The sequence below is a fragment of the Heptranchias perlo genome, chromosome 17 (assembly GCF_035084215.1).
Source record: "Heptranchias perlo isolate sHepPer1 chromosome 17, sHepPer1.hap1, whole genome shotgun sequence".
Taxonomy (NCBI): Eukaryota; Metazoa; Chordata; class Chondrichthyes; order Hexanchiformes; family Hexanchidae; genus Heptranchias; species Heptranchias perlo.
In genome coordinates, this window is record NC_090341.1 from 56563236 (window position 1) to 56575549 (window position 12314).

General features: G+C 47.5%; 1 protein-coding gene across 1 annotated transcript in view; it reads left to right on the forward strand.

Annotated features, from left to right (window-relative positions):
* Positions 1–12314, forward strand: part of si:dkey-197j19.5 (uncharacterized) — a 94013-nt gene that overhangs the window by 61031 nt on the left and 20668 nt on the right. The window contains exon 7 of the mRNA XM_067998273.1: positions 9719–9844. Coding sequence (XP_067854374.1) covers positions 9719–9844 — 126 coding nt within the window. The remainder of the gene's footprint in view (positions 1–9718; positions 9845–12314) is intronic.

A 12314-nucleotide genomic window follows, 5' to 3' on the forward strand; every position in this document is an offset into this window, starting at 1 on the left:
GTAGCCCCAAACTTCCTCATGTCAATCAGTAAACCCGCCCACACTCTCTTGTCAATCAGTAGCCCTACCCATCCTCTGTTGTAGATCAGTACCCCCGCCCTCTGTCTTATAAATCAATAGCCCTGCGCTCCCTCTTCTATCGGTAGCCACGCCCTCCCTCGTCGATCGGTCGCCCCGCTCTCCCCCTGTCATCGATCAGCAGCCCCGCCCTCCCTCTGTCGCCGACCAGCAGCCCTGCCCTCCCTCTCGTGGACCAGCAGCCCTGCCCTCCCTCTCGTGGACCAGCAGCCCCGCCCTCCCTCTCGCCGACCAGCTGCCCCGCCCTCCCTCTGTCGCCGACCAGCAGCCCCGCCCTCCCTCTCGTGGACCAGCAGCCCCGCCCTCCCTCTCGCCGACCAGCTGCCCCGCCCTCCCTCTCGTCGACCAGCTGCCCCGCCCTCCCTCTCGTCGACCAGCTGCCCCGCCCTCCCTCTCGCCGACCAGCAGCCCCGCCCTCCCTCTCGTCGACCAGCAGCCCCGCCCTCCCTCTCTGTCGACCAGCAGCCCCGCCCTCCCTCTCGTCGACCAGCTGCCCCGCCCTCCCTCTCGTCGACCAGCTGCCCCGCCCTCCCTCTCGCCGACCAGCAGCCCCGCCCTCCCTCTCTGTCGACCAGCAGCCCCGCCCTCCCTCTCGTCGACCAGCAGCCCCGCCCTCCCTCTCGTCGACCAGCAGCCCCGCCCTCCCTCTCGTCGACCAGCAGCCCCGCCCTCCCTCTCGTCGACCAGCAGCCCCGCCCTCCCTCTCGTCGACCAGCAGCCCCGCCCTCCCTCTCGTCGACCAGCAGCCCCGCCCTCCCTCTCGTCGACCAGCAGCCCCGCCCTCCCTCTCGTCGTCCAGCAGCTCCGCCCTCCCTCTCGTCGTCCAGCAGCCCCGCCCTCCCTCTCGTCGTCCAGCAGCCCCGCCCTCCCTCTCGTCGTCCAGCAGCCCCGCCCTCCCTCTCGTCGTCCAGCAGCCCCGCCCTCCCTCTCGTCGACCAGCAGCCCCGCCCTCCCTCTCGTCGTCCAGCAGCCCCGCCCTCCCTCTCGTCGACCAGCAGCCCCGCCCTCCCTCTCGTCGTCCAGCAGCCCCGCCCTCCCTCTCGTCGTCCAGCAGCCCCGCCCTCCCTCTCGTCGACCAGCAGCCCCGCCCTCCCTCTCGTCGACCAGCAGCCCCGCCCTCCCTCTCATCGATCAATAGGTAGAGGAGATCAAATATTTTTATAATCTTGTAAATAACTGTAAAGGGAGATGCAAATGTTGTATTCGTGCCTGCTCGACTCTTTTAAATGTATTGTGGAGTGTCATTTAGCTTAGTTTGCTGTCGGTTTGATTGCAGATGGGAATGCATTTTATTACTGAATCCGAGGAGCAGATTTCTCCATTTGTTCTGAGTTCTGAGATTAATTAAGCCATTTGGCCATTAGAGTCAAAATATTTTGATGAGTGAAACGATCAAACTTGTGAGGGATATCAAGATTAAGACAAAAGTTTTTACAATTATATTAGAAGAAAAGGTTAATGTGGGCCCTTTAAAAACAGATGCGGGTAATAATGCAAATGAAAATAAGGAAATGACAGACTTGTTGAACAATTACTGTGTGTCAGTCTTCACAGTAGAGGAAGAGGATAATATACCTGACATTCCAGGGGAACTAATAATGAATCAAGGACTGGAACCCACTAAAGTTAACATAAGCAAGAAAACAGTATTAGAAAAAATAACGGCACTAAAGACTGGCAAATCCCCAGGGCCTGATGGTTTCCACCCCAGGGTTTTAGAGGAAATAGGTGACGAAATCGCAGATGCTTTAGCCATAATCTTCCAAAGCTCTCTATTCAGGAATTGATCCTTTAGATTGGAAAATTGCAAATGTAACTCCATTAATTAAGAAAGGTGTGAGAGAGAAACCAGGAAATTATAGACCTGTTAATGTAACATCTGTTGTGGGAAAATTATTGGAACCTACAATTAAGGACAAAGGGACTGAGCACTTAGAGAAATTTGAGCTGATTTGAGAGAGCCAACATGGATTTGTAAAGGGTGGGTCATGCCTAACGAATCTAATTGAATTTTTTGAGGAAGAAATTAAAGTAATAGACAGCAGAATGGCTATAGGTGTAGGTTATATGGACTTCCAGAAGTCATTCGATAAGGTTCCACATAAGACACTGTGAGCTAAAATTGAAGCTCATGGAATTGAAGGCAAATTATTGACCTGGTTAGGAGATTGGTTAGGTGGTAGAAGACAGAGAGTAGGGATAATAGGTATGTATTCGAATTGAAAGGAAGTGACTGGTGGTATCCCACAAGGATCTGTGCTGGGGCCTCAAATATTCACTATATTTATTAATGACTTGGATAACACAATACGGAGCCATATATCCAAGTTTGATGACACAAAGATTGGTGGCACAGTAAGTAATGTAGACAGGAGCATAAAATTACAAAAAAACATTGATAGATGGATTTCAACGCAGGCAAATGTGAGGTCATACATTTTGGATCGAGAAAGGATCGATCCGAGTATTTTTTAAATGGTAAAAAGCTAGAAACAGTGGAGGTCCAAAGAGATTTAGGGGTCAATGTATACAGTTCACTAAAATGTAGTAGTCAGGTTCAAAAAATAATCAAAAAGGCTAATGCAATGTTAACCTTTATTTTTTTTTATTCATTCATGGGATGTGGGTGTCGCTGGCAAGGCCAGCATTTATTGCCCATCCCTAATTGCCCTTTAGAAGGTGGTGGTGAGCTGCCTTCTTGAACCGCTGCAGTCCGTATGATGACGGTTCTCCCACAGTGCTGTTAGGTCGGGAGTTCCAGGATTTCGACTCAGCGACAATGAAGGAACGGCGATATATTTCCAAGTCGGGATGGCGTGTAACTTGGAGGGGAATGTGCAGGTGGTGTTGTTCCCATGTGCCTGCTGCCTTGTCCTTCTAGGTGGTAGAGGTCACGGGTTTGGGAGATTCTGACAATGAAGCCTTGGCGAGTTGCTGCAGTGCATCCTGTGGATGGTGCACACTGCAGCCATGGAGTGCCAGTGATGGAGGGAATTAATGTTTAAGGTGGTGGATGGGGTACCAATCAACCAGGCTGCTTTCTCCTGGATGGTGTCGAGCTTCTTGAGTATTGTTGGAGCTGCACTCATCCAGGCAAGTGGACAGTAGTCCATCACTCTCCTGACTTGTGCTTTGTAGATGGTGGAAAGGCTTTGGGGAGTCAGGAGGTGAGTCACTCGCCGCACAATACCCAGCCTCTGACCTGCTCTTGTAGCCACAGTATTTATGTGGCTGGTCCAGTTAAGTTTCTGGTCAATGATGACCCCCAGGATGTTGATGGTGGGGATTCGGTGATGGTAATGCCATTGAATGTCAAGGGGAGGTGGGTGGACTCTCTTTTGTTGGAGATGGTCATTGCCTGGCACTTGTCTGGCGTGAATGTTACTTGCCATTTATCAGCCCAAGCCTGGATGTTGTCCAGGTCTTGCTGCATGCGGGCTCGGACCGCTTCATTATCTGAGGGGTTGCGAATGGAACTGAACACTGTGCAATCATCAGCGAACATCCCTATTTCTGACCTTATGATGGAGGGAAGGTCATTGATGAAGCAGCTGAAGATGGTTGGGCCTGGGACACAACCCTGAGGAACTCCTGCAGCAATGTCCTGGGGTTGAGACGATTGGCCTCCAACAACCACTACCATCTTCCTTTGTGCTAGGTCTGACTCCAGCCACTGGAGAGTTTCCCCCCTGATTCCCATTGACTTCAATTTTACTAGGGCTCCTTGATGCCACACTGGGTCAAATGCTGCCTTGATGTCAAGGGCAGTCACTCTCACCTCACCTCTGGAATTCAGCTCTTTTGTCCATGTTTGGACCAAGGCTGTAATGAGGTCTGGAGCCGAGTGGTCCTGGCGGAACCCAAACTGAGCATCAGTGAGCAGGTTATAGAATCATAGAATCATAGAAAGGTTACAGCATGGAAGGTGGCCATTCAGCCCATCGAGCCCACGCCGGCTCTATGCAAGAGCAATCCAACTAGTCCCACTCCCCTGCCCTTTCCCATAGCCCTGCTAATTTTTTCCTTTCAAGTACTTATCCCATTCCCTTTTGAAGTCCATGATTGAATCTGCCTCCACCACCCTCTCAGGCAGTGCATTCCAGATCCTAACCACTCGCTGTGTAAAAAAGTTTTTCCTCATGTCACCTTTGGTTCTTCTGCCAATCACCTTAAATCTATGTCCTCTGCTCCTTGACTCTTCCGCCAATGGGAACAGTTTCTCTCTATCTACTCTGTCGAGACCCTTCATGATTTTGAATACCTCTATCAAATCTCCTCACAACCTTCTCTGTTCCTCGGCAACAACCCCAGCTTATCCAGAGTATTCACGTGACTAAAGTCCCTCATCCCTGGAATCATTGTAGTAAATCTCTTCTACACTCTCCCTAAGGCCTTTACATCTTTCCTAAAGTGCGGTGCCCAGAACTGGACACAATACTCCAGGTGTGGCCGAACTAATGTTTTATAAAGGTTCATCATGACTTCCATACTTTTGTACTCTATGCCTCTATTTATAAAGCCCAGGATCCCGAATGCTTTTTTAACTGCTTTCTCAACCTGCTCTGCCACCTTCAACGATTTATGCACATATACCCCCAGATCTCTCTGTTTCTGCACCCCTTTTAGAGTTGTGCCCTCTAGTTTATATTGCCTCTCCTCATTCTTCCTACCGAAATGTATCACTTCGCATTTTTGTGTTAAATTTCATCTGCCACATGTCTACCCATGCCACCAGCCTGTCTATATCCTCTTGAAGTCTATCACTATCCTGCTCACTGTTTACTACCCTTCCAAGTTTTGTGTCATCTGCACATTTTGAAACTGTGCTCTGTACACCAAGTCCAAGTCATTAATATACATCAAGAAAAGCAGTGGTCCCAGTGGTCCCTGGGGAATACCACTGTATGCTTCCCTCCAGTCCGAAAAACAACCGTTCACCACTACTCTCTGTTTCCTGTCCCTTTGCCAATTCTGTATCCATGTTGCTACTGCCCCCTTTATTCCATGGGCCACAATCTTGATGATAAGCCTACTGTGCGGCATTTTATCAAACGCCTTTTGATAATCCATATACACCACATCAACTGCATTGCCCTCATCTACCCCCTCTGTTACCTCATCAAAAAACTCTATCAGGTTAGTTAAACACGATTTGCCTTTAATAAATCCGTGCTGGCTTTCCCTAATCAATCCACACTTGTCCAAGTGACTGTTAATGCTGTCCCGGATTATCGTTTCTAAAAGTTTCCCCACTGAGGTTTAATCTGACTGGCCTATAGTTGCTGGGTTTATCCTTGCACCCTTTTTTGAACAAGGGTGTAATATTTGCAATTCTCTAGCCCTCTGGCACCACCCCTGTATCTATGGATGTTTGGCAGATTATGGCCAGTACCTCCTCAATTTCCACCCTTGCTTCCCTCAGCAACCTAGGATGCATCCCATCCGGACCGGGTGACTTATCTACTTTAAGTACAGCTAGCCTTCTCTTTATCAATTTTTAGCCCATCCAGTATCTCATTGGTGAGTAAGTGCCGCTTGATAGCACTGTCGATGATAACTTCCATCACTTTGCTGGTGATTGAGAGTATACTGATGGGGCTGTAATTGGCTGGTTTGGGCAATTTTCTACTTTGTCAGGTTGATGCCAGTGTTGTAGCTGTATTGGAACAGCTTGGCTAGAGGCGCAGCTAGTTCTGGAGCTCAAGTCTTCAGCACTACAGTCGGGATTTTGTCTGGGCCCATAACCTTTGCTGTATCCAGTGCAGTCAGCCATTTCTTGATATCACGTGGAGTGAATCGAATTGGCTGAAGACTGGCTTCTGTGATGGTGGGGATATCGGGAGGAGGCCGAGATGGATCATCCACTCGGCACTTCTGGCTGAAGATGGTTGCAAACACAAGGCTTATCTTTTGCACAAGTGCTGGACTCCGCTTCATTGAGGATGGGGATGTTTACAGAGCCTCCTCCTCCTGTTAGTTGTTTAATTGTCCACCACCATTCACAACTGGATGTGGCAGGGCTGCAGAGCTTTGATCGTGGGATCGCTTAGCTCTGTCTTTAGCATGTTGCTTCCGCTGTTTAGCATGCATGTAGTCCTGAGTTGTAGCTTCATGAGGTTGGCGCCTCATTTTTAGGTAGGCCTGGTGCTGCTCCGGGCATGCCCTTCTACACTCCTCATTGAACCAGGCTTGATCCCCTGGCTTGTTGGTAATGCTAGAGTGAGAATATGCCGGGCCATGAGGTTACAGATTGTGCTGGAATACAATTCTGCTGCTGCTGATGGCCCACAGCACCTCATGGATGCCCAGTTTTGAGCTGCTAGATCTGTTCTGAATATATCCCATTTAGCATGGTGGTAGTGCCACACAACACGATGGACAGTGTCCTCGGTGTGAAGACAGAACTCCGTCTCCCCAAGGGCTGTGGTGGTCACTCCTACCAATATTGTCATGGACAGATTCATCTGCGACAGGTAGATTGGTGAGGACGAGGTCAAGTAGGTTTTTCCCTCGTGTTGATTCTCTCACCACCTGCCACAGGCTGGCAGATATGTCCTTCAGGACTCGGCCGGCTCGGTCAGCAGTCGTGCTATCGGGCCACGCTTAATGATGGATATTGAAGTCCCCCACCCAGAGTACATTATAACTCGAGGGTTAGAATATAAAGGGGAGAAAGTTTTGCTGCAGCTATACGAAGCCCTGGATAGACCACACCCGGAGTTCTGGGCACCGCACCTTGGAAGGAATGCAGCGCAGGTTCACCAGAATGTTACCGGGGCTCCAAGGGTTAGATTATGAGGAGAGATTAAATAAACTAGCCTTGTATTCCTTGAATATAGACGATTAAGGGGCGATTTGATTGAGATTTTTAGGAATTACAGTGGAATTGAGCGGGTACAGAGATAGAAACTTTTTCCGCTGGTGAGGGAGTCTAGGACAAGGGGACACAATCTTAAAATCAGAGCAAGGCCTTTCAAGAGAGAAGTTAGGAAATATTCCTTCGCACAACGGTGGTAGAACTTTGGAACACTCTCCCACAAAAAGCAGTAGATGCTAGCTCAATTAATAATTATAAATCTGAGATTGCTAGATTTTTGCTAGCCAAGAGTAGTAAGGTGTAAGGGGGGAGGTTATATTGGATAACCCCCGAAACCGTGCGCGATTAACCCGTGCCACCGATGCAAGCAGCACGTAACATTCGTGCTGACTGGTGATTTCTATGATTGCTGCAATAGGCCAGGGCCTATCTGCCAGGGGGTCCAGATATTGCGAGTGGCTAGCACCACTTAAAGGCAGCGTGTACCTCTTAAAGGGAAGGTGTATTGTGGCAGCAGGAAGTGGTGGAAGTCAATTGTGAAGTGAATCTGTGCTGCAATATAGTGAAGCCTGGTGATGATGGGACTTCTGGAATTTTTAATGAGCAACAACTGAGCTGCTCAATGTTTGCAGGACTCTGATATTTGTAAAATATAAGATATGGGTCTGCACGGAGCCTGAACGGAGATCAGACATCACACACATAAAACGCAGATGCAGGTCCTGTCCCTATGTTTACAAACTGTTGTATTATTTTAAAACATTGAATAAAGGTTGCGCATTACTAAATCCCACATCCTCCAATCTGCCGATCTGAGTTTGTACCAGGAATGTGAGAGTGCGTGCACCAAGGTTCTCTGCTGATGCACTAGAGGCCTTGGTGCAAGAGGTGGACAGAAGGAGGGACATCCTATATCCGCAGGAGGGCAAGAGGCCCTCCAGACATATGCTCCCAAGGCAGTGGGAGGCAGTAGGGGACGAAGCCAATGCCAGGCGCACAGCACCACGAACATGGATGCAGTGCAGGAAGAAGTTCAATGCTTTGACACAAGTGGTCAAGATGAGTGAGGTCAACTGTCAAGTGGTGTCTCCTACCAACTGCACCACTAGCCACACACACTGCTCCACACACTACACCCCCCATCACCCGCATACCAACAAACTCTTTCAATCAGTACTGAACTCTTTCAGTCAGATGCTTCCTCTCACCCTCACACATTACCTCTGTTGCAAGCCACACACCCACAACACACAGGTCACACACACTGGCAGCTATTCATCCATGAAGCCATATTATCCAAACATCTTGCAGGACACTCACCGACACACATCCCACTTTCTTGCAGGAGAAGATGGCGCATAACAGAAGGCAACAAGTGGCAGTGGCTCCATGGAACATGAACCTGCTGTCCTCTCTCAGGATGACAGCACTCCTGTCCCACCCCTGCCACTCCACCAGTGCCCTTGCTGTTGCTGTCAGCGAGCCAGCCCACTCCTTGTAGAGTTTGAAACTTTATTATAGTAACATAGGAAGATAGAAACAGGAGTAGGCAATTTAGCCCCTTGAGCCTGTTTCCCATGGTTGATCTGTGACCTAACTCCATATACCTGCCTTAACCCCATTTCTTTTAATACCTTTGGTTAACAAAAATCTGTCAATCTCAGATTTAAAATTAACAATTGAGCTAGCATCAACTGCCGTTTGCAGAAGAGAGTTCCAAACTTCTACCACCCTTTGTGTGTAGAAGTGTTGCCTAACTTCACTCCTGCAAGTCCTCGCTCTAATTTTTAGACTATGTCCCCAAGTCCTAGTATTCAAGTATAGGAGACCTCCAAAAACAGTTACAAATGCATCAACAGCCAGAAGCAATAATCCAGCACCGAACCTGCAACTCCTGCATGATCCCTTTAAATCGAGCTGGTGGGGGTTCCTCCATGCTGTTTAAGACCTGTTCAGCTATGAGAGGTTACGGCAGAGCATTGGCTGGAGCGTTGAGTTCCAAAATTGCATCTGTCCATTTAAATCAGCATTGGACACTGATCTACAGCATATTCTCCCTACTTTGCATGGTGCCAGCGTTCATTATCTGCGCGTGCGCGAATGGTTTTACCAATATGGTGTCCGGTGCATGTCACACTAAAAGTGTGCATGCGCATTCCGGAAGCCAGTTTCAGAGTTTAGGAGGCTGCGTAGCGCCTACAAAATGGGCGTTGTGGGGCCCATTTTAGCCCCCATAGAATCAAGGAGTTAGAATACAGATCAGCCATGAACCCATTGAATGGTGGAACAGGCTCGAGGGCCAACCCCTGTTCCTATGTTGATTATCAATTTTGAAGTTTATTCAGATATAAAGAATGCATGAAATGAGCTGCAGTGATGGTTCCAATAATGAATGAGGATGCAGCCAGATCAAAGGAAGTCTTTGTGTTAATGCATCGTTCATTTAAAAAATCTCCTGGTTCCTCATTGATAGGAAAGAGTTTCTCCCATGCTCCATTTTAAAGCACAATATTTTACTTTAACAAATATATGGGTATGGGCGGTTCTACAGGGCTCCTAAGTGAAATGAGTTTAACATTCGTCCACAACAGGGTGAACTAGACTTGGATTATGTAAAGAGCAACACCCCTGGGTCAAATGGCCTTTCGTCCTTTCAAGTTTTATGTTCTAATGAGTGTTTTTGTCGACGATCCTCAGGAACCATCATATTTTGTGAACTTGACAAGATTTGAGAGACTCTGGTGAGATAGCTTCAGGCAGACACTGAGTACCAAAAAGAGCAGCAATATCTGTGAATAATTCTCTATCTTACCCCTATTCTAGACAGCGCATCGCTGTGGATCAGCTCAACCGTGAACTGCTGCCGGGAAAGGGGGACGTCCAGATGAAGTTGGCGCTGGACAACGGTAGCCCGAAGCAAGCCAGTGAAGAGCCAGAGACAAAACTGAGGTAATACGATTGTTCCCCCACCCATATTTTCCCCTTCACACTGACGCTTGCTGGGGTCCAGTTCGAGTGGACATTCCTTGCGGGTGAGCCTACCAGTGTCAGTAGTCAATTCAACTGGCCCTGTCTGCCTGTCCGTCTCGATTTTGAAGATCCCATGACACTATTTGAGGACCAGAAGGGAATTCTTTGATGTCCTGGTCAATATTTCTCCCTCAACCAACTCCACCAAAAACAGATCATTGCTCTTTTTGGGAATTTGCTGTGTGCAAAATCACTGCCATATATGCCTGCATAACAGCCAGAGTGTTTAACTGTATGTGAAGTGTATTGAGATATTTCTGAGAGGGAGGATAAGATGCTTTATGGATGCTGGTCTCTTTTTAGACTATTATCTGACAGTGGACAGCCTCACAGCTGAGCCCAATCCTGCCTTCTGTTATTGGATAGATCAAAAGGGGAACCTTTTCCAGCTCAGACCTTTGAGGACAGTTCTCGCAGTCTCTGCTGTCCAGTAGCCACCCAGGCTCAAAGGACCAAACTCCGCACGGACCAGGATTTCAAACCCCAGCCATCTGCCTTACAGCTCTATCTGGTACTGTTGCTTCCCACTAGGTCTCTGGGGAGCCCACGCTACCAGCTGATATTAGACTAAGATTCCTACTTGTGTTCCCAATACCACATACCCCAACTATAGCCAAGAGTGTGAGTGGGAGACCTGCTCTCGATGTGAACCAATGAGTGTGCGAGTGGGTGACCTGTTATGGATTTAAACCGATGAGTATGCAAGAGTGAGTGGGCGGCTTACTCTGGATGTGAACCAGCGAATATGTAAGAGTGTGAGTGGGTGACATACTCTGGATGTGAATCATTGGATGTGTCTGAGTGTGTGACCTGCTCTGGATGTGAACCATTGCGTGTGTAGGAGGGTGTGTGGATGACCTGTTGTGGATGTGAACCAGTGGGTGTGTGAGTGGGTGACCTGTTCTGGCTATCCACTACTGAGTGTGAGTGTGTGATCTGCTCTGAATATGAACCACTCGGTGTGTAAAAGTGTGAGTGGATCACCTATGCTGGATGTGAACCAGTGGGTGTGTAAGAGTGTGAGCGGGTGACTGACTATCGATATGAACCAATGGGTACGTAAAAGAAGTAGGTGAGGAAATTGTAGATGCGTTGGTCGTAATCTTCCAAAACTCTCTCGATTCAGTAATTGTCCCCTTGGATTGGAAAATTGTCAATGTCACTTCATTATTTAACAAGGGTAGGAGAGAGAAACTAGGAAATTACAGGCCTATTAGTCTGATGTCAGTTGTGTGGAAGCTACTATAATCTGTTATTAGGGACAGACTGACTGAGCATTTGGAAAAATATGAGGTGATCAGAAAGAGCCAACATGGATTTGTAAAGGGTAAGTTATGTCTAACGAACCTAGTTGAATTTTCAGAGAAGGTACTAACATGGTAGATAAGGGTGTGTCGCTGGATGGTATTTGTATGGACATCCAGAAGGCATTCAGTACGATTCCATATAACAGACTTAACAAAAATGAGAGTGCATGGAATTGGAGCCAATATATTAGTTTGGATAGGGAATTGGTTCGGAGGTAGGAAACAGAGAGTAGTTAATGGGTATGTATTCTAATTGATAGGATGTGACCACTGGTGTCCCCCAGCGATCGAACTGGAACCTCAGCTTTTCATTATATTTGTAAACGATTTGGATGAAGGAATAGAGAGCGGTGTATCTAAGTTTGCTGATGACACTCAGTTCGGTGGCACAGTAAATAGTGTAGATGGGAGCAGAAAATTGCAAAGGCACTTTGATGGATTAAGTGAGTGGGCAAAACTGTGGCAGATGGAGATACAGATGTTGAATTAGTGCCAGCCTTGACCCTTTTAAATGTGCTGTGTATTGTTATTTAGCTTAGTTTGCTGTCAATTTAATTGCAGAATGGAATGCATTTTATTGAATCCGAGGAGCAGCTTTCTCCGTTTGTTCCGAGTCCTGAGATTATTTAAACCCTTTGGCCATTAGAGTCAAAATATTTTAATGTGTGAAACCATTATCAATTTTGAAGTTTATTCAGATATAAAGAATGCATGAAATGAGCTGCAGTGATGATTCCAATAATTAATGAGAATGCAGCCAAATCAAAGGAAGTCTTTGTGTTAATGAATCCTTCATTTAAAAAATCTCCTGGTTCCTCATTGATAGGAAAGAGTTTCTCCCATGCTCCATTTTAAAGCACAATATTTTACTTTAACAAATATATGGGTATGGGCGGTTCTGCAGGGCTCCTAAGTGAAATGAGTTTAACATTCGTCCACAACTAGACTTGTGAACTAGTCTTGGATTATGGAAAGAGCAACACTGATGGGCCAAATGGCCTTTCGTCCTTTCAAGTTTTATGTTCTAACGAGTGTTTTTGTCGACGATCCTCAGGAACCATCATATTTTGTGAACTTGACAA